The following is a 20,443-nucleotide window of genomic DNA, read 5'->3' as shown; positions in this document are numbered from 1 at the left end:
CTCAATGTAGTGACTTCCCGGAGGTCATAAAAACCCATCTCCGTTCCAGACCACCGTTATCAGGTCACAAATGTTGACACCCCCACCTAAGTATACCCTGAGGAATTTCCACTTTACTCCTTTTGTCTTAGTTTCACAACTCAAGTGGGGGAGGGCCTCCTAAAATCTACTTCTAAGTTCATGACACAATCAGGCCTTTATTACATTGAGGGCAGTGTCAGTGTCTTTACAATAATTCTACATTCTAACTAACACATTCCTAAACTTCTAAAATAAGCTAAACATCCCTACATTAGCTAACCCTAACAGCTGGCTGAAAACTTCATTCAAGTAACTGTTTTTTCCTTTAACGTAATTCTATGATGAAAATTCTGAAACTGTTACATAATTTATTCTGTTCATTGTTCATTTGGTGTAAAAATATAATGTTGGGTCTAAACTCAGACCCCGCTGTATCCAGGACTTATTCCCATGAAAGAAAAACAAGGCTACAGCGTTCGATTGATTACTTGCGCAAGGGAGGCCTCATCTGTGTCCAGCACGAAAGAGACCCCAAATCCGGCCTCCTCTCGCTGCCTTTTATTGAGAGACAGTTCACACAAAAAGTAATGCCCACATAGTTTCTAAGACAAGGCATTGTGTGTGAACTTCTATATGTATGTAAGTGTGTGTGTGTGTGTGTGTGTGTTTAATTACAATCAATAATTTGACTGTTTTTAAGTTATACATTAAGATTTTAAACACCATTATATTTCAAGAGACAGACTTGCTAACTAGAAAAAAACACGTAGCACATTACCAGCCTTTTTCTTCAGGCCCGTCCTTGGTAGTGCAGGGGTCCTGCAGAGCAGCTCGACCTCATTCACAGGACAGAAGAGAAGTGAAACTGTGTTACCGAACACGTGGCAAACATGAATAATAAAACGCCGGTGTAGCTTTCGGAAATGACTCCTCTCTCTGGTTTCTCCTCACAGAGTCACACTTCTGATGCCTGCGTTCAGACCCGCAGGGAGTCTGACAAGCGGAGCTCCAGGCTGGACCGCCGGCGGGCTCGATCGGCTGACCTGGAGAAGATAAGACGCTCGCAGCTGATGGTGGTGGACGACCACTGGATGACAGAGTACATGCGCTGTTTCTCCGCCCGGCTTAGGTAGAGATGGGCTCCACCTAGAATCCCTAAATAACAAGTTTCCTTACGTGCAAATATCAGGAGGAAATCATGTATCATTTTAATTAATAATACAGAGAGAGAACCGTGTTGCCACAAGCAAACACCGCTCGCTGCGTTGTCTCCTTAGTTGACAGAGAAATAACAAATAAAGTGAAGAAGTGACACGAAACAAATCTAATTAACTTAAAATTAATTTAATTCCCTTCTCTCTGGGATCTTAGATAACTTCTCTCAGTTACTGGGTGAATTAGCGCTTCAGCCAGGAGGGTGTCACTCCTCATATGAGAAAGGAACAGTGTTACACGAGTGTGTCTGATCATTGAGCAGCAGTTATCAGCTAGACTGCAGAGTCCTTTGGAAGATGTTTGATGTAAGATGTGCCCTTACATCAGCGTTTATCTGCATTCACGACCTTGCTGCTTTGGCTTCCTGATGGAGACAAAAAGCTCTTAAAAGCAACTGTAGCAGAGGACAGACACAGCTCGCAGTTGTTAATGCGCCCCCAAGTGGTCAGAAGCTGCAGCTTTAAGCGCTAAAATGCTCCAACGCTCTTTTTTTAATTCAAAATATTTTTATTGAGTATTTGTGGATATAGTTTACAAAGAAAAAAAAGAAGACGGAAAACACAAACTGTTTACAATGAATACAAAACAGAACTTCTCATGTTGGAACATTTTTCCCCCTTATTATTTACCAAACAAGCAACGAGAAAAAAGAAAAAAAAAAAAGAGAGAGAAAATAAACGAATAAACATTTATTATGACTTGTGATGGTGTGGTATAGCCTTTCCCACATGTTCACTTGATGTCAAATTACACGGGATTATTTATGATAAACTGTCGAGACAACAGGAACAGTGTTTTTTTTGCTCCAGCATCCTGTCAGAGCGAATCGCTGCTGTCGAGAGAGAAAGAAAAATACTATCCTTAAATTTCAGACTAAAGCCCATTTATGCAAAAGTTATTAACCATCACCTTTCTTTAATTTTCTTTTTTTGTTGTTGGCTTTCCCTATGACAGTAACGATTGGATCTGCAGGAACAGTTCAGATTTCTGTTTCTAAACACTTTCAGATGAAATTGACTGAACTGTGTTTCTTTGGTGTTGTTTTTTGTATGAGAATGAACAATAAAAATGACTCTTTCTTAGATTTTCTATACATATATCTACAAAAAAAAAAAAACACATCCACGTCACTTTTGAATGTATTTAGTTTCTCAGCATGAAAGAAAGCTCAACTGCTCTGCTTTCATTTAGAGCTCATTTCCAACACAAATTCTTTTTTTCAGTTCTCTCTCATGAAGCCAGCTGTGTATTTACACCTCAGAGAGTTTGATCGGAGAAAGGCCCAAACTGGAATTTTTGGTATTTTGGATATGAGGAGTTGAGCTTAGATTAAAAGAAGTTAGAAACACATGATATGTCAATTAAAGCTCAAATCTAAGGTATTTTAACAGAAAAGGTTAGTATATTAAATTGTAATCATTGTAATTATTTAGATCAGGTAGCTGTTAAGCATACAGTATATTTATTGCAGAGTGTAGTTGGTGTGTTTTCACTTTGGGCAGCTTCTTTTTTTTAAATTGATTTTTAATCAGAAATAACCTGCGATTTTGACACAGTGTGTAGTGAATACTCCACAGGAAAAAAGCTTTTAGGGTAATTACGCAAAACTAGATGTTTCTAAAACTTTTAAGTGAAATAAGGAGCAGTCATTAAAAAGTATCGCTGTACTGCTGTCACTCTTATTTTTTTAAAGACAGCCAGAGCGTATCAGAATTCCAGTTTAAATCCAGGCGTTTCTGCAGCGTCCTGGTCCACCAGGGCTGAAACAGAGACCTACATGTTTCCATCAGCGTGAAGAAAAGCACACGTGTTAAAGCGTTCTGAGTTTGTGGCGTCTGTTATTTGTTGATTTTAACTCAAGATTGTAAATACACTGTGAGGTCATGGCTGTGTCTCATGACTCAAACTGAGGGCTAATCGTCATTACGTACCAAGTTTACAGTTTTGCACTCAAATTCACTGAGAATGCTTGTTGTTTTCACACCAACCGAACCTCCTCACTCTGAATGTTCACAGCTCTTCATGTTTGTCCTGACACCACAGGAAGACTCTAGTATTTTCTAACAGTCCAACTTGTAAAAAACAGTGTTTGTGCTGTAGGTGGTGACGGAGATGTCCACACACTTTACTGAAGTAAAAGCACTAATGGTTAAAAAAAAAAGACTCAGTCGTGACTAAATGTTTTGTTGTGTAAGAGTAGCAAGTATGATTTTGCAATTACAGTTTTTCTCGATTGCTAAAACACATTTCTTGAAACTACTCCTCATATCCGCACAACAGTAAACACAAATCCATAACATCTCACTCAATTCCCCAAACATCCTATTTCCAGGTCAAAATGAAGCTCTACACCCAAAACTATTCACTCCTGCTGAAAAACCGAACTTTGCCCTCAGACATCAAACACAAGCCCTCAAAAACACACACACTGGTAAAAAACCACAGAGTTTTGCACACTGGTACAATTAATTCAAAACAATAGTTCCAAAACAATTAGGTTGCTTATGGTTCTCCCCTTCAAAACCCTTGTCACATGATAAACACAAAAGACGCAACCAATGTATGTACAGTGGCACATTGTCATTCATGTACTATACAGTACAACACACACCAGAAACATTATCCCACCACAGCATCTTGTCTTTGGTCTGGGTCAGGCCAGAGAATCTCATCCACATCACAGGCTATATTGGCCCCAGCCAGGCAGCGGGGGTAAAATCCTCTTGCATGCCTGATCCACCCCTGGCATGCATCTACTGATATGTCTAGGCAGGCCTCTTCCATGGCCTGAAGGAGGTGAACACGGACATAAGGTTCTCGGTCATACACTTTCCACCGCCATGCCGAAAATAACTCCTCTATCGGGTTTAGAAAGGGGGAGTATGCAGGCAGAAAGATATTAGAAAACCTTGGGTTATTGGTAAACCAGTCACGAACCAGAGCAGCGCGATGGAAGCTGACGTTATCCCACACAACAACGTAGTGAGGCTGCTCTGGCTGTGCTGGTTCCCTGTAGTCCAGCTGGAACATATGTTGTCTTAAACCATCAAGAAAAGCAAGGAGAAGCATAGTGTTATAGGGTCCTAGTACGGCATGGCGGTGGAGTACCCCTCGTTGGCTGATGGCTGCGCACATAGTGACATTCCCCCCACGCTGACCAGGGACATTTACAATAGCCCGATGGCCAATTATGTTCCTCCCCCTTTTCCTTCTTTTGGTCAGGTTAAAACCTGCCTCATCCACAAAGATCATTTCATGGGGAACAGGCCGTCCTTCAATCTCAAAGATTCTCTGCAAAACACATAACACAGTAGAGTCAATCGGTACCCTGAACCAAAGTTCAAGAGTGCTGAGATGGCAGCATAAACTGCCATGCTGTGATGGTACACAATACCTTATACAGTATCAAAACTCATACCTGAACATATTCCACACGTTGGTTTTTCACTCTGTCAGAGTTTCGTTCGAAAGGGACTCGGTATGCCTGTTTCATCCGGAATTGATTCTTTCGGAGGATGCGGTCAATTGTGGAGAGGCTGATGGCATTTATGCCTCGAAAAAGATGATCATCCTCAATCACTCTCCTTTGAATCTCTTGCAGGCGGATTACATTATTTGCAATTACCATGTTTACAAGTTCCCTCTCTTGCTCCTCCGACAAAAGCCTTAACCTGCCTCCACCAGGTGGTCGTCTCTGTGTCCTACAAAAATAGAAGCACTCATTACTGTAACTGTCACACATTCATTTTACAGGAAAATAATGGAAACATACTGAAACTCAAGACACATAAATTCAGTAACTTAAACGTTACTGTACAAAGCAGTCTTACTGCAAGTACACCTACCTGTTTTCCTCCCTGAAGGTTCTGATGATGGAGGCAACAGTGAAGCGACTCAAATTTGGTTGTACTCGTTGCCCAGCCTCCCTCATAGTCATCCCATGGACAAGGACATGGTCAACTAAAGTGGCTCGAATTTCATCCGAGACTGACTGTCTTCGTGCCCTTGCTCTTCCCCTTCCTTGTCGCCGTCGTTCTCCACCTCCACCTCCTTCACCACCTCCTCCTCCTCTTCCACCACGTCCTCCTCTTTCACCACGTCCTCTTTCTCCACCACGTCCTCCTCCTTCACCACGTCCTCCTCTTTCACCACGTCCTCCTCTTTCACCACGTCCTCTTTCTCCACCACGTCCTCCTCCTTCACCACGTCCTCTTTCTCCACCACGTCCTCCTCCTTCACCACGTCCTCTTTCTCCACCACGTCCTCTTCCTTTGCATCTCTTTGGATCCATTGTTTCAAACCTGAATGAGCTGACTTTGGCCCTTTTATCTATCCATCGCAGGTTCTGATTGGTGTGTGCTAAATTTTGACTCCTAGTGTTTCCACCTGGTTAATTGTGTGCTAATTGGGCTCAAGCTATGCTGACTTAAGTTAACATTATTGCATGCTAGTGCTTTCTACATGACTACATGGTGTAAGCACTGTAAAATGTAGGGATTTGTGTGTAGAGTTTTGCAGTACCAGTTCACCAAATTTGAGTCATGTGTCAAAGCAGGGAATAGTGTTTATAGTTCAGGGAAATGGGTGAGCTTTTTGACCAATAGCGTTTATGGTTTTGAAATTTTAGTTTAGAGGCCTGGTTATAGTGTTTAAGCAATCGAGAAAAACTGTATTGAACAACAACCATGTTCTCAATGAACCCAAAAAACTCATTAATATCAAAGCTGAATGTTTTTGGAAGTAGGTTTTAGTTTGTTTTAGCTATTTTAGGGGGATATCTGTGTGTGCAGGTGACTATTACTGTGCATAATTATTAGGCAACTTAACAAAGAACAAATATATACCCATTTCAATTATTTATTTTTACCAGTGAAACCAATATAACATCTCCACATTCACAAATATACATTTCTGACATTCAAAAACAAAACAAAAACAAATCAGCGACCAATATAGCCACCTTTCTTTGCAAGGACACTCAAAAGCCTGCCATCCATGGATTCTGTCAGTGTTTTGATCTGTTCACCATCAACATTGCGTGCAGCAGCAACCACAGCCTCCCAGACACTGTTCAGAGAGGTGTACTGTTTTCCCTCCTTGTAAATCTCACATTTGATGATGGACCACAGGTTCTCAATGGGGTTCAGATCAGGTGAACAAGGAGGCCATGTCATTAGTTTTTCTTCTTTTATACCCTTTCTTGCCAGCCACGCTGTGGAGTACTTGGACGCGTGTGATGGAGCATTGTCCTGCATGAAAATCATGTTTTTCTTGAAGGATGCAGACTTCTTCCTGTACCACTGCTTGAAGAAGGTGTCTTCCAGAAACTGGCAGTAGGACTGGGAGTTGAGCTTGACTCCATCCTCAACCCGAAAAGGCCCCACAAGCTCATCTTTGATGATACCAGCCCAAACCAGTACTCCACCTCCACCTTGCTGGCGTCTGAGTCGGACTGGAGATCTCTGCCCTTTACCAATCCAGCCACGGGCCCATCCATCTGGCCCATCAAGACTCACTCTCATTTCATCAGTCCATAAAACCTTAGAAAAATCAGTCTTGAGATATTTCTTGGCCCAGTCTTGACGTTTCAGCTTGTGTGTCTTGTTCAGTGGTGGTCGTCTTTCAGCCTTTCTTACCTTGGCCATGTCTCTGAGTATTGCACACCTTGTGCTTTTGGGCACTCCAGTGATGTTGCAGCTCTGAAATATGGCCAAACTGGTGGCAAGTGGCATTTTGGCAGCTGCACGCTTGACTTTTCTCAGTTCATGGGCAGTTATTTTGCGCCTTGGTTTTTCCACACGCTTCTTGCGACCCTGTTGACTATTTTGAATGAAACGCTTGATTGTTCGATGATCACGCTTCAGAAGCTTTGCAATTTTAAGACTGCTGCATCCCTCTGCAAGATAGCTCACTATTTTTGACTTTTCTGAGCCTGTCAAGTCCTTCTTTTGACCCATTTTGCCAAAGGAAAGGAAGTTGCCTAATAATTATGCACACCTGATATAGGGTGTTGATGTCATTAGACCACACCCCTTCTCATTACAGAGATGCACATCACCTAATATGCTTAATTGGTAGTAGGCTTTCGAGCCTATACAGCTTGGAGTAAGACAACATGCATGAAGAGGATGATGTGGACAAAATACTCATTTGCCTAATAATTCTGCACTCCCTGTACAGTATTCTGAAGGTCTAAAATGTCACTGTGTGTGCGTGCATGTGTGTGTTTTATGTATATGGATTTTTGAATTATTACTCATAATATAACATTGTCCAGACATGGCTGGTAAGGACATGAGGAGGAAACAGTAGGAGCTGTGTGAGGTTACTAAAGGCAGTGGATCCCTCAGCAGCTGGATTACAAAGAGCACAGGTAACATTAACACATGTACCAGTTGTTGGAGAGGTATTCCAGTATAAAAATAATAATAAGCACAACTGAAATGTTTTGCTTCTATAACATTTTTCTGTCATCATTTTATTATAGATTAAGTGTAAGAGTTGTTAAGTGTGGATAATTAAATAATAGTGTATTGCAATAGCAAGTTGTGCCTTGTTCTTAGATGGACAGCAAGTGGAGAGTGATAGATGAAATGAGGGGATGGAAGGAGGCACAGGCAGGGTCTAGTTTATTTCTCAGTTTTTTGTTGCCTTATGGTTCCAAGTGCTGTCACCAATCTTTGCATTTTGTTATTATCTCATGACACTTGTTTAATCAGCTACCATCTCTCCTATGGACTTTTTAATGTCTACAGTCTCAGATCAACACAGCGCTGCCCTCCAGCACTATCAGCAGCAGGAGCAGCAGCAACCCCTCAACAGCAACATTGTACCCATCAGGTAAAACATAGGCTACGTTTGCTTTGCCTCACAACAGTGATATAGTATGATGCGATTCCATATTAGATTCTTGATGAATGTGTGTTGTTGTTATTCAGCCTGGTTCAATGTGCCCCTTTTTAGCTTTGAGCACCCGCCCCTATAAACGTCTCTGCACGGCCCTGGTTGAGATGATGGATAGTTAACACAATTATTTACAGAGTTTGTCAAAAACTGTAGATTCATCAAACTTTAATAATTAGAAGGTCAGAGACGACTGCCCATAAAACAACAAATGTGACCTTGATAATGAGTTTATATTGTGAGAGCTCTCATTGTGTACAAGTTTGATTAAATAATGACCCACACTGTAGGAGGAGTAATGACTCATGTGAGCAGACAGATGGACGACGGACGGTTCCCCGTGGCAGGAGCTCATCGGTCCTGCAGCCGGATGAGCTGAAATGTGACTTAATGCTTGAAGTGGGGACTCGTCTCTCTCTCTGATTCCACTCCTCGTGTCTTGTTACCGCTCACCAGAGATACAAGCAGAGGAGTAGGCAAGCAGAGACACAGGGAGGGAGACGTTGAGGCAGCAAACATTTAAGAAAATGTTTTCCTGATTTTTGAGCCTCATTTTGAAGTTGCATGAATAGTTTGTTATAGTCAAATTACAGCTCAGCTTGATACCAGTGTCAATTTATTTAATATATATATTTTCAATAAAATCCACATCACTCTCAAGATGTTATTGTCCTTTTAAATTCTCTTTTAAATCGTAAAGTGCAAAAACTCTGAACACCTTAAACAGCTGAAACAACTTATGAATATAAAAAGGACAAGTTGTTCCAAAAGTCCTCCTCCCTCTGTGGTTTGGTGTCTGATGACACTACATGCATGATACATGCTCAATATAAATCTTGCCACCGGTAAGGATCTCAGTCACAAAGAGAAATCCTCAACACATAATACTCACAATACATGAATCACACCTGTCATCATGTGCACCAAAAAGAGATCAATAGTGTGTTTCTCAGTTCTTGCAGCACTTCCTGTCACCTAAAGTCTGTTGACGTCTCCAGACCAGCCCTAAAGAAGTGCTCCCTGATCTTTGAAATTGAATACACTGAGAGTGTCTGAATAAATCAAATTACTGTCAAGCCCCCGAGATAAAATCATATATGCTCTCAGTTTGTAGTTTAATTAGAAATCAGAGCTAATATTCTACTGAAAGCTTAGGGGCAGCCATTGCACGCTCCCAAATAGTTAGTTATCTGTCGTTTGACAAAATCAAGCTTTTGTTAAGCCCTCTTTTGTTAAGCCCCCTTTTGTTAAGCCCTCTTTTGTTAACCCCCCTTTGTTTGGCAAACCTTTGAGGTTTGCCAAACAGAAACTTCTGTAATAAATGTTTCTAACAGTAAATATTTTTCAGACATTTTTTCCATCTGTCCATGTGTTGTCCCTTAATCTGAGCTGTAACCAAATGAAGCAGAGTGTAATTACTTCCTTCAAGCCATCCTGTCACAGTGAGTGTAATCTACAGTATAATATACTGGCTCTTTGTGATTTACAATGTAAGCTATTCATGGTGACCTGAAACAAGTGTGTGGTTGGCAGAGCTGGTTTATTGTGGTGCTTTTCAGTGTTTCTGCAGGGTCTTGCACATGAGCACAACATTTCACAAACAGAAAACAAAGACTGAGAAATTGCTTTTCAACTTTTTTGGACAGATTAAACATCTTAGGCTACAAATAGATTATCAGTGCGTGAACTCACAGTTGCCTCCAACACAAAATCCTCCATTTTCCTCCATTTGCCCTAAGCTAACAGCCTTTCCAACAACAACTACAACCTCGCTGCAGTCCAAGATGCATGTGAGGATGAAGATATAGAAGAGATGGAACTTCAACAAAATATGGCAAGACCCACGGGTGACCACACTCCGTTACCAAGTCCCAATCCCAAAAAACTTTGAATGGAATTTCAGTTTTTTCTAAAGCTTCAGACTTGTACCTGAATCTAAAGAAATGTTCACTTTATAATTGTTGGAAAAAGCATGAGGACGATTCCCGTGAAAAGTGACGTTAAATATTTAGGCGTTTATTTAAAAAAGATATCAAAAGTCAAAAAAGCTAAAAGATAAAACTGATGGTATGTCCAAAACACTAAATCATTGGCTAATGAGAGATATTACAATTTTTGGATGCAATCTATTATCAAAATCAGAGGGTGTCTCAAAGATGGTTTATCCAGCTTATTCATTATACATTACCCCGCAAAGTATTAAAAAGATGAACTCCAATCAATCACTTCACTCAATGGCTGGAGTATTTACAGTTTTTTCTGATTGCTTAAGCACATTTTTTGTAACTATTGGCTATTTTTGCAAAACTCTACACACAAATAAGAAAACCTGTCACCCAATTATCAAAACATTGTAGTTCTCTTGCAAAAGCGAACACAGCTAGATTAACTCTTCACAACTTCGTAAAAATGGTGTTTTCGTATCAAACAGTACACACAAGCCATCATCTACTAAGCACACAATGCGCCACCTGCACACTGATGGTATGAATACAAAACACATCTGGCTTTTGCTTTCTCTGTGTACAGATGTCAATTTGAGGTCACACTTTTGTCATAGTGTCATGTAAACATACAAGGATCCAAACTTCAAGTATTGGTGTTTATTCACACTCATCAAAACCAAGACAAAGTCAGAACACAAAATAGGAATTTCACAAAAAAAAGGGAAAAAAAAAGACAATCAGCCTACATCATGTCGTCTTTCTGGGTCCGGCCCCAAAATTTCGTCCACATGGCATGCGATATCCTCCAGTCCAAGGCACCGGGGAAAATATCTCCTTGAATGCCGTATCCAGGCCTGACATGATGCCTGGTCAATATCTCCACATGCAAGTACACGACTTAGTGCAAGCATTTCTGCACTATGTACATTTTGAAAGATGGTGTCATTATCAATTATGCGCTGCTGTATTTCGCGCAGTCTTATTGCATTATTGGCAATCACCATGTTCACTATATGGGTCTCTTGCTCTGGAGTGAACATTCTGCCTCTGCCCCCAACATCTGGACGTCTGGCAATTCTGTAAAGTAACAATTTCAGTATTTTTGCATGTATGGTACTGTTGTGTTTCTCATTAGAGTATGGCAGTGCTACAAAGTACTTACCGATTCTCATTTGGAAATGTCCTAATGATGCCTGCCACAGTGTAGCGGCTCAGTTTAGGCTGAACCCGTTGGCCAGCTTCCCTCAGGGTCATCCCATGGTTGATGACATGGTCCACTATTGTAGCTCTGATGTCATCAGTTATTATGTTTCTTACTCTTCTTACCCTTCCTCTTTCCCCTCCTCGTCCTCTTCTTGCTCCTCCACGTCCTCTTCCTCCAACTTCTTCACCTCCACGTCCTCTCCCTCGGCCTCCTCTGATTCTCACTCTTCTCACTCTTGCTGCTCCTTCCATTGTACTCCACATAGACAGCTTACCTGTGGCCTGTTTATAGTGCTTAGGCTGATTGCAAAGTGGACTAATTTTCTAAAACAGTTTTCACATGTGAAAGTGTGCCAGACAGTTGGCAAAATAGTGTTAATGATAGCCATACATGTGTATAATTTTGCGAGGAGTGTGTTGGAAATTTGGTAATTGAGTGTAAGCAGTGAATTGTGCCTACAGTTTTGCAAAGTGTGTGTTACAAAATGGCAAACTGAGTGCAAAGCAGTGTTTGTGCTTTTAGTTTTGCAAACTCAGTGAGTGGTTTTGTATTAATAGTTTTAGAAATTGTGCTATAAGAATCACAGTTAGGGTTTAAGCATTCAGAAAAAACTGTAAAATAAACTGGATAAAAGCCTTCCTCTCAAAACCTGACTCCATATCGTTCCAAATCCCCAAAAATGTTTTCAAAAAGGTGGGAGGGTTGGATTTTCTCCTGAAATGTGATTTTGATATTTGGAAGTTGCCTGTCAAACTGTCAGAATATCATAAGCAAGTCTTATCTTATTGGAAGATGGTTTTTGCCCATGACCTCACGCCCCATGGCTCCACCTTGTGGAATAACAGGGCCATTACAATTAATAGGAAGTCATTCATTAAAGAATGGCATGGAAAAAAACATCTTTATAACAGATTTACTTGAGGAGAAGGGGCAGTTTCTCAAAATATGTGTTTTCAATGTTTTCAAAGTTTAACATTCAGTGTTCCCTTAGAGTATATAACAAAGTTTGTAATGTGATCCCTTTACTTCTGTTGAGTTTGATACAAAATCATTTATGTTACTCTAAAGAACAAATAAAGCTACCCTCTTTACGGTTAAATCAGATTCCTGAAACTAATAATGAATAATAATGAAACACTATTAAGGAATGTGTTTCATTTTTTGTACCAAGTAAGCCTTGCGCATGCTAGTGTTACCAGAAAAGAAAATGTAAAATGTCATAAGAATATGGCTCATTTATATTGTAAATATTTATTTTTTGTTTTTGTTGTTTTGTTTTTTCCTATGTTTTTTGCTCAGATGTAATTGCACCAATGTTATCTCCCATTGAGAGTTTGTAAATTTGTGCAAAGACTTTAAAAAACAAAACAAAAAAAATTGCTAAACCATCCTTAACTGAGCTTCTGTTGCTGGCCGGACTATAATAACGGTGACACCTTGAAGTCAAGCGTGGGAATCAGAACAAAGGAAGACGAAGCAGAAGAGAAATGGCAACGACCAGCAAGAGAAAGAAATATGCGTGCAGCACCTATCACGGCCTATAGTATTTTGGGTCATGTTGCCAAAGAGAGACCCAAGGGTGGTATTTATGCAGAGAAAAAGATGGCTATCCTGTTAGCTACAAGCAACATCTCATTCACGTTTGCAGATGTTTTCAACACGTCCATGAAGGATATGTTCCCGGATTCGGAGATCGCTCGCCAAGATCTCTAAGAGTTAGGGTTGCCATCCATCCCTTATAATACAGAGTCCTCCCGTATTTAAGATAAAGTCGTTAAATATTCTAATTAGTGTTGTTATTATTATTTCAAGTAAGCAGCAAGTGCAGTACAGTTAGTAGAAAAACGGCGTTTTCATTTCTGTGCACTTTGATAGGTGCCATTGCCCAGAATTGGACAAGGAGGTGATTAAACTGTGACTAAACCAACCCTTTGGTCTGATGTGTGATGAAAGCACAAACAGAAACACAGATAACGTATGTATTTTGTATTTATACTTCTCTTATAATGTAATTTGTGGCTGTCGTCAGTGAAAATTGCTCTCTAAATAAATATTATTTTATCTAAAGGAGTTTGTGATATTGGCCAGGGTTTTCTCTCCGAAAACTCAGAAGGGGGTGACGAGGTCCAGCTGGCCACAGGATGTGGCATTAGGGCTCTAGACCAGCCTGTTGATCACATCCTCAGCAGCATTTATGCTCTTTGACATCAGGTAAGGATATTGATATGCTACATGTTACACTTGAACATAAGTTAAAAGAGAGCCTCTGTTCCACAATTGGACTGTTATTGGATTTCATTTTTAGCTTCCTGGCTTTTCATTATTTAACAATTTCTTTCCTGATTGTATTTTATTTATTTATTTTTATTTGACCTTTCTCAACTTTAGTGCCAAACATGCTGAAATCTTCAAAGAGTTTGTGCAGTTCACAGACTCAGACTCTTGATCAGCTGTTGTTGGAATTTATTTAATATTAATTTCTAGTATCAGCTGATGTTTGCTGGAGCCACAGCTGTAAAGCTGCTGGTCAGGATGTCGGTTTGGATATGTGGTGAGAGGGAAACATGAAGATGAAACCAGGAGATGTCCTTACTGAATCATCAGAGCTGAACAGGTGATGGAGAAACAGGTTTACCTTTTAGGTGACATGAATGAGTTGAAGGGAAGTTATGAACTGTTTCTGAGAGACAAATAACACCAGGATCATTTTCTAAGTAGCTGACAGCTGGTAACTGTGCAGGGGCGGGTCTAGCAAAGTGTTGCCAGGGGGGCAGGTAGGGCATTAACAGGGAAAGGGGGGGACAAGGAAATACTTTTCTTTATTATTCTCATTTAAAATGTCTCGCTTTTAAAAAAAAATAATTATCTGAGTCTTACAACAAACAATTGATAGATTGATACATATATACCATCAAACAGTGTACATCACTGTCACGACAGTGTTTGTTTTCATTCAAAGGCTTTATAATTTTTCCTATAATGGTGGGCCGGTCTCTAGTCAAAATGCCCGGGCTGATTTTTTTGTCCCAGTCCAGCTCTGTATGCAGCTCATCTGCAGTCTGGTGTTACCTACATCTTCCTATTCAGAAGGCAGAATTTCCGAGTTCTGAGTACAATCAAAAGCACCACGACCACAGTTTTTGTGTTGGATGTAAAAAGCAGGCTAGAATCATGCAGCGGTCAACGACGGTCCAGGCGTGGGATTTCTCTCATGGAAATGTGCACATTATTTTTTCCATTCTATTGGTAGGTGGCACAGTGCACTTGTGGCAAGTAAGCAAGCTAGAAGACTGGCAATCTTGCTGGGTATCCAGTTACAGAAGCAACACATTAACCAGAGAATTCTGAGTAAATCCAAAGTTACTTTCCCTAGTAACTAGTTACTCTGAAAGTAATGAGTAACTTGAAGTAACTGAGTTACTTTTTATAAAAGTAACTAGTAATGTAACTAAGTTACTAATTTAAAGTAACTTAACCAACACTGATTCTGACACATAATTTATGCGCTGTTAGTGAATGAGGGCCGATTTTTGTTTAAATGGTACATTTTTTCAGTTTAAATATTTGATTTGTTTTTAATGTTTTATTGTGAATAAAATCTTGGTTTGTTTTTTTTTGGGGGGGGGTCTAAGGTACATTTCTTACCTGTACATCATTAGCAGTCTGCATTAATTTGCACATCTCTTACATGAATGTTAGGGCTTATAGATGAATATGGAAGTTCTGAAAGTGCTGACAAATATATCATGAATTCTTCTTTGCTGATCTCTAGGACAACAGTGTTTATGGACTGGAATTAGGATTTCCAGAAAGTTTGGAGCTGGTGGTTTACATTATCCTTCCAATTGTCTCCGTCCTCCTGCTGGCTGTCCTGGTTAAAAGGAACAAATGATATGAATTGCATGCTGGTCTTTATTTACTATCTTTATTAAAGTTGATTCTGTTCATCTGGACGTAGCATTTTCAGTGGGAGAAATGTTTCATTACTCATCCAAGTGGCTTCTTCAGTCTCAGCTGACTGCAGGTTTCCCCAACCTTATAAACAGTACATTTGCACAATGACTGAAACTAGGACCACTGAATGAACAATGGGCTGGGAGGTCAGTTTAACCCCAGTTTAACAGTTAGAAATCCAGAAGTTTCAGGTTTTCGAACAGTTTTGGGGTCAGGACGAAACAGTTACAGTTTTTTCTGATTGCTTAAGCACATTTTTTGTAACTATTGGCTATTTTTGCAAAACTCTACACACAAATAAGAAAACCTGTCACCCAATTATCAAAACATTGTAGTTCCCTTGCAAAAACGAACACAGCTAGATTAACTCTTCACACCTTCGTAAAAATGGTGTTTTCGTATCAAACAGTACACACAAGCCATCATCTACTAAGCACACAATGCGCCAACTGCACACTGATGGTATGAATACAAAATACATCTGGCTTTTGTTTTCTCTGTGTACAGATGTCAATTTGAGGTCACACTTTTGTCATAGTGTCATGTAAACATACAAGGATCCAAACTTCAAGTATTGGTGTTTATTCACACTCATCAAAACCAAGACAAAGTCAGAACACAAAATAGGAATTTCCCCCCAAAAAAGGGAAAAAAAAGACAATCAGCCTACATCATGTCGTCTTTCTGGGTCCGGCCACAAAATTTCGTCCACATGGCATGCGATATCCTCCAGTCCAAGGCACCGGGGAAAATATCTCCTTGAATGCCGTATCCAGGCCTGACATGATGCCTGGTCAATATCTCCACATGCCTCCTCCATTGCCTGTAAAAGGGCTACCTGTTGATGAGGATGACGGTCGTACACTTTCCAGCGCCAGGCAGAGAAGAACTCCTCGATGGGATTTAAGAATGGAGAGTATGGAGGGCGGTTGAGTGCCATGAAGGATGGGTGGTCTGTAAACCAGTTGCGGACCAAAGCAGCCCTATGGAAACTAACATTGTCCCATATGATGCTCTGGTCTCTGAACAGTGAGCATGTCATGCAAGGTGTCCAGGAATGCAATAATGTGTGCAGTGTTGTATGGGCCTATGGTTGCATGATGGTGAACAACACCATTTTGGCTTATAGCTGCACACATGGTTATGTTACCACCACGTTGTCCTGGGACATTGATGATGGCACGGTGTCCAATAATATTCCTGCCACGTCTCCTGGTTTTACTGAGGTTAAAACCGGCCTCATCCACAAAAAGTAGCTCATGTCCCATTGCATCTGCTTCTAGTTCCATCACTCTCTGGACAAGACAAAACAAATGCCACACATCATAGAGTTCAAGAGTCACAAATCAAGAAAATGAGATCAGGACTGTTTTCAGCCGTGCAACCTGGACAAATGCAGGTGAAATTACAAGACTTGGTTAACAAACCACGAAGGCACACAAATCAACTCTTCGAATCAGATTTTATTCAAATAATTTATTCACAGCAATGCATTAAAGTGAATGAAAATATAACCTGTGCATGTTTTTAAATACAAATACAGTGGGCAAAATATGTCAACAGGATTAAATACTCAGACATATGATACACATTTCTTCTTATCTGTTGCTGGTAAACCACACAAGAAAGCAACATTTTCTGCTACACCAAGTCCACCTACGTCCACTCTATATGACAGCTTATCTTGAGTGTTACATATTTAGTTTTTTTTTTTCACTTTCAAATCATTTCTAGTGATTGTCTCGACATTCATACGTTTCAAATGCGTTATGAAGATAAATAACCAAAGCATGACCTTTGCATCCACGGCAGCTCTACAGGTACGTTTACCCACTCTCACTCTGAGGTCTTTAACAGCTGTGTTTACAATCACTCGGTTTCTGAGTGAATCCACTGCACGGACCCTCAGTTTTAACAACATCACATTATGCCTCATGTTATATTTGATAGCTGCAGTTGACAGTGATGCTGAAAATGATGTTAACTGTTCACGTTGACCGACAATGAGAACACATTCAGGTTGAAGCAACGCAGAAACAAATGCTCATGTACTTTAGATAAAACATGTTTTGAGCACATGGATGAAGCTTTACAACTTTCTGAACTCTGATATCTGAACCCTGTGCACTCATACTAGATTTTCTCACAGCTCTAACAGAATTAGTCAATTGACAAACATATTAATTGCAAAATCATACTTGCTACTCTTACACAACAAAACATTTAGTCACGACTGAGTCTTTTTTTTTTAACCATTAGTGCTTTTACTTCAGTAAAGTGTGTGGACATCTCCGTCACCACCTACAGCACAAACACTGGTTTTTACAAGTTGGACTGTTAGAAAATACTAGAGTCTTCCTGTGGTGTCAGGACAAACATGAAGAGCTGTGAACATTCAGAGTGAGGAGGTTCGGTTGGTGTGAAAACGACAAGCATTCTCAGTGAATTTGAGTGCAAAACTGTAAACTTGGTACGTAATGACGATTAGCCCTCAGTTTGAGTCATGAAACACAGCCATGACCTCACAGTGTATTTACAATCTTGAGTTAAAATCAACAAATAACAGACGCCACAAACTCAGAACGCTTTACAGTTTTTTCTGAATGCTTAAACCCTAACTGTGATTCTTATAGCACAATTTCTAAAACTATTAATACTTATAGCAAAACCACTCACTGAGTTTGCAAAACTAAAAGCACAAACACTGCTTTGCACTCAGTTTGCCATTTTGTAACACACACTTTGCAAAACTGTAGGCACAATTCACTGCTTACACTCAATTACCAAATTTCCAACACACTCCTAGCAAAACTATACACATTTATGGCCATTATTTATGCTATTTTGCCAACTGTCTGGCACACTGTCACATGTGAAAACTTTTTTAGATAATTAGTTCACTTTGCAATCAGCCTAAGCACTATAATACAGGTAAGCTCTGTGTGTGGAGTACAGTGGAGGGAGCAGGAAGAGTGAGAAGTAGAGGAGGCCGAGGAAGAGGACGTGGAGGTGAAGAAGTAGGACGAAGAGGACAACAAGGACAAGGAGGAGCAAGAGGAGGATGAGGAGGGGGGGGGAAGGAGGACGAGGAGGGGGGAGAGGAAGGGTAAGAAGAGTAAGAAATAGAATTGCTGATGGCATCAGAGCTACAATAGTGGACCATGTAATCAACCATGGAGTGACCCTGAGGGAAGCTGGCCAACGGGTTCAGCCTAACTCGAGCTGTTACACTGTAGCAAGCATCATAAGGACACTTCGAAATCAGAATCGGTTAGTACAGTCACTTTGCACTAAGACTTGTAGCACTGCCATATGCTAATGAGAAACACAAAAATACCATAGATGTAAAAATACTGAAATTGTTACTTTACAGAATTGCTAGACGACCAGATGCTGGGGCAGAGGAAGCATGTTCACTGCAGACCAAGAAACCCATATAGTCAATATGGTGATTGCAAATAGTCCTGTACTTGGAAATAAACACTTGTGTTTGTTTTGATGTGTGTGAATAAACACCAGTACCAGAAGTTTGGATCCCTCTGTGCTTATGGATCTATGACAAAAGTATGAGCTCAAACTGACATGGCCTACCTTGTGCACACAGCAAAAGTCAGATGTGTTTTGTATTCATACCATCAGTGTGTAGTTGGCGCATTGTGTGCTTAGTAGATGATGGCTTGTGTGTACTGTTTGATACGAAAACACCATTTTTACGAAGGTGTGAAGAGTTAATCTAGCTGTGTTCGCTTTTGCAAGAGAACTACAATGTTTTGATAATTGGGTGACAGGTTTTCTTATTTGTGTGTAGAGTTTTGCAAAAATAGCCAATAGTTACAAAAAATGTGCTTAAGCAATCAGAAAAAACTGTAACACGTGCGCTTTTCTTCACGCTGATGGAAACATGTAGGTCTCTGTTTCAGCCCTGGTGGACCAGGACGCTGCAGAAACGCCTGGATTTAAACTGGAATTCTGATACACTCTGGCTGTCTTTAAAAAAATAAGAGTGACAGCAGTACAGCGATACTTTTTAATGACTGCTCCTTATTTCACTTAAAAGTTTTAGAAACATCTAGTTTTGCGTAATTACCCTAAAAGCTTTTTTCCTGTGGAGTATTCACTACACACTGTGTCAAAATCGCAGGTTATTTCTGATTAAAAATCAATTTAAAAAAAAGAAGCTGCCCAAAGTGAAAACACACCAACTACACTCTGCAATAAATATACTGTATGCTTAACAGCTACCTGATCTAAATAATTACAATGATTACAATTTAATATACTAACCTTTTCTGTTAAAATACCTTAGATTTGAGCTTTAATTGACATATCATGTGTTTCTAACTTCTTTTAATCTAAGCTCAACTCCTCATATCCAAAATACACAGATATCAAAAATTCCAGTTTGGGCCTTTCTCCGATCAAACTCTCTGAGGTGTAAATACACAGCTGGCTTCATGAGAGAGAACTGAAAAAAAGAATTTGTGTTGGAAATGAGCTCTAAATGAAAGCAGAGCAGTTGAGCTTTCTTTCATGCTGAGAAACTAAATACATTCAAAAGTGACGTGGATTTGTTTTTTTTTGTAGATATATGTATAGAAAATCTAAGAAAGAGTCATTTTTATTGTTCACACTTGTGCACACTCACTCACGTGCACACACATACACACAGGTAGGCGCACATAGTCACTCACGAACACTCACGTAGCTACGTGGGAGCACGCACATGTAGGCATTCACGTGCTCGCACACACACAAACATGTAAACATGGTGATTAGTTTTATGGCACCTCGTAGAAGGGTTAGAAGGGGGGTCACTTATACAAAACTGCATGTAACAGACAAAGGAGTTGAGATCTGCAGAGGAAATCCGGGGTTCTGTACATCTCCCTTTTAGAAGGTATAATCAATAAGTGTGTATTAATAAAAATATTGTTAATTGACTACTGAGTCCCGGTGTTCTTTCTGGAGGCCTGACGAATACACGAACCGGGGTGAAATTGCTTTTTGCAACACTAACCATAGCCGCCACTGCCAGTACTGATGATCAGAGCGCACAAATGCAACACTTTTTTTCATACTTGACAACACAATAAAACACAAGAAAATCAGAATGTATTTGTGATTTGGATTTTTATTTGATGCTGAATAATATTTTCTTCATGTCAGGTTTTGATTCATTTGAATGAAGTATACTTTAGTC

General features: G+C 40.1%; 1 protein-coding gene and 1 long non-coding RNA gene across 2 annotated transcripts; one reads left to right on the top strand and one right to left on the bottom strand.

The window, feature by feature from the left end:
* Window positions 1-747: 747 nt before the first annotated feature.
* Window positions 748-8,796, top strand: LOC134635844 (uncharacterized). The gene is made up of 4 exons (XR_010094984.1): window positions 748-1,150; window positions 7,514-7,609; window positions 7,992-8,076; window positions 8,430-8,796. It is a non-coding gene; the product is annotated as an uncharacterized LOC134635844 (long non-coding RNA).
* LOC134635769 (uncharacterized) lies at window positions 3,505-5,391 on the bottom strand. The gene is made up of 3 exons (XM_063485348.1): window positions 5,082-5,391; window positions 4,655-4,937; window positions 3,505-4,527 (listed from the first exon to the last, which is right to left on the bottom strand). The coding sequence occupies exons 1-3, from the start codon at window positions 5,171-5,173 to the stop codon at window positions 3,856-3,858; spliced, it is 1,047 nt and encodes a 348-aa protein (XP_063341418.1). The 5' UTR covers window positions 5,174-5,391; the 3' UTR covers window positions 3,505-3,855.
* Window positions 8,797-20,443: the final 11,647 nt, after the last annotated feature.

This window comes from Pelmatolapia mariae, linkage group LG1 (genome assembly GCF_036321145.2).
Source record: "Pelmatolapia mariae isolate MD_Pm_ZW linkage group LG1, Pm_UMD_F_2, whole genome shotgun sequence".
NCBI classification, from domain to species: domain Eukaryota; kingdom Metazoa; phylum Chordata; class Actinopteri; order Cichliformes; family Cichlidae; genus Pelmatolapia; species Pelmatolapia mariae.
Note: the sequence above shows the minus strand (reverse complement) of the source record. Positions and strands in the feature narration are given on the sequence as shown.

Excerpts from the sequence above, each read along its gene's own strand:
- LOC134635769 (XM_063485348.1), bottom strand. The coding sequence starts at position 5,173 with ATGACTATGAGGGAGGCTGGGCAACGAGTACAACCAAATTTGAGTCGC. Across the intron at positions 4,938-5,081 it reads ACCTTCAGGGAGGAAAACAG|GACACAGAGACGACCACCTG; the intron begins GTAGGTGTACTT and ends CTATTTTTGTAG. Across the intron at positions 4,528-4,654 it reads AACGTGTGGAATATGTTCAG|AGAATCTTTGAGATTGAAGG; the intron begins GTATGAGTTTTG and ends TGTGTTTTGCAG.